General features: G+C 42.1%; 1 protein-coding gene across 1 annotated transcript in view; it reads right to left on the bottom strand.

The window, feature by feature from the left end:
* The window catches only part of LOC309562015 (serine/threonine-protein kinase pim-1-like), a 14,068-nt gene extending 12,362 nt beyond the window's left edge, over window positions 1–1,706 (bottom strand). The window contains exon 1 of the mRNA XM_082266114.1: window positions 1,411–1,706. Within this exon, the coding sequence (XP_082122240.1) occupies window positions 1,411–1,495 (85 nt within the window). The 5' untranslated portion in view covers window positions 1,496–1,706. The remainder of the gene's footprint in view (window positions 1–1,410) is intronic.
* Window positions 1,707–2,068: the final 362 nt, after the last annotated feature.

Raw genomic sequence — 2,068 nt, 5'->3', positions numbered from 1 at the left:
CCAGCTCATACAAATTCTGTTAACCTCTTATGGCGCTCAATTCATCGCCTTCCCTGCTACAGAATTCCCTCTTAATACCGCCCTGAGCTACTACGCAGTTACAAAATGGCTCAGATCTACCACCTATTTATATTCAGGAATTCCGCTGCTCCACTGTGCATAAAGGCAGCTTCCAGATACGTTTACCTAGCGCAGCAATTTACGACGACGCAGTATTTTTAGGATGTTGCTGAAGATAGCATTTTTTTTTTTGCATGCTTAAAAAAAAATCAGCTTCCCCTACACTCCCTAGCCAAAGGGGAATAATGTTCCAAACAAGCACAGGATGCATCAACAACAACCTTTTTACATTTTCCAATTCTATAGGTCACAAATATCTTTTCTCCTTTAGAATCCCTGGGAACGGCCATGTTATGTAATCTTACATCTTCCACTATAGCGTCCGTTGGCTAACCCCCGGCATGGAATCAGCATTCTAAATCTACAACGATAAACCCTTTTTTATTTAAGGATTTTTAACATCGTAGCCACCGAATCTTTAAAAAAATTTTACCCAAATTTTTTAGCTCTTGTTTGCCTTCTAGTTAAACCATCTCCTGCGTTTGCCAATATTTAACGTGTACAGTTAGATAGCACAGCAGCCGGCTAAAAATAGATTTTGCACTCTCCCAACCCCCCCCCTTTTGTTATTTATAAGTCAGAGGTCAGAGACCTTCAGCCCGGTTCTCCCTGTCTTAATTCAATTTCAATTTGTCAACAGTGCGCACAGAGATGTCATCATGTGACTGATGATTGCAAGCTCTTCGGTTTAAATAATGAAAAAAATAAAATAAAAAAAAAGGGAGTGTTTTTAATCTGTTTCAACCGAATTGTCGAGAATCTAAGCTTAGGGGACACCCCCCAATTCTGGGTCATGGGTGTGTTCGGTTTTTTTTTTTTTTTTCTTATTTAAATTTTTTTTTCGTACTTCGCTACCGAAAAAGCCGGTGCTTAAAAAAAATAATAAAAAAAAAAAAATAATAAAAAAAAATAAAAGCACCAGCAGCCGGTGTTATATCGTAATATCACAGATGGTGAGTGTTTCCCTTTGCACAGCTAGGTGTCCCCGGTGGTTACCTAACCCACCGCCCCCCCATTCTCATGCATCACAGAAATCACTGTAAATTCTCCTTTAATATGGATCTGAACCGGGGCTGTCACGATCTGTCAGGATCTCTGAATCACATGCAAAAAATATTTCTACAATCCAATGCATCATAGGCTGTCACCGTCTACTTCTACCAAACCGGTTCAAGTGATACAATAAATACAATGCACATCAAAAAAAGACCAATTTTTCAAGTAATGCAACACTTATACTATAAGTAACAATTTTTTGAATTTTTTTTTTTTTTTGCAGAAGCAACTCACCAGCTGGCATGTCGTCTTTGGGGAAAACCGAATTTAGGAGGTAATTATGGATCTTCTGGTGATAGATGACTTGTACCGTTGACATGATGGGGGTTTAGGCAGCGAAAAAAAGGATCTTCTTAAAGGGTGACAGCTTCTTCTGTGTTATTCTAGTTAGGCTGACCACCTCCCCCCCTACTGTAGTCCGCTCTGGTCCTAGGAGTCCCTAGCTTGGTATACTCCAAGGGATGAACAGTCCTCTTAGACAGCAGTGTTCACATTGACTAAGGCTCAAGGACTCTGCAACATGATACTGCTGACAGAGCCAGAGGGAGTGTCTGGGGGAGGGTAAAGCTGCACACCCACCCACCCTTTCACTTACTAAGTATGGAGCTTCAAGCTTCTGTACAGCTCAAGCATTCTGTGTCAAGCCTGCGATTGTTGCAGCTGCTTAGGGAAGGGGGGCGCCACCGCCTCTTTGCTTACATCCACCGCGATTAATTTTCTCGCACGTGACCGCTGGCTTCGTGCCCACGAGCGTTAAGGTGCCCGTAGATCGCAGGCAGTCGTAGAAGGTTACAATTCGACTGACTGCAACTTTTGAAGACGCAGGGTTGATTTACTAAAGCTGGAGAGTGCAAAATATGGTGCAGCTGTGCATGGTAGCCAATCAGCTTCT

The sequence above is a fragment of the Pelophylax lessonae genome, assembly GCF_965119305.1.
Source record: "Pelophylax lessonae genome assembly, chromosome: 8".
NCBI lineage: Eukaryota > Metazoa > Chordata > Amphibia > Anura > Ranidae > Pelophylax > Pelophylax lessonae.
The sequence above is the reverse complement of the archived record's forward strand: the minus strand, read 5'-3'. Positions and strand labels throughout refer to the sequence as shown.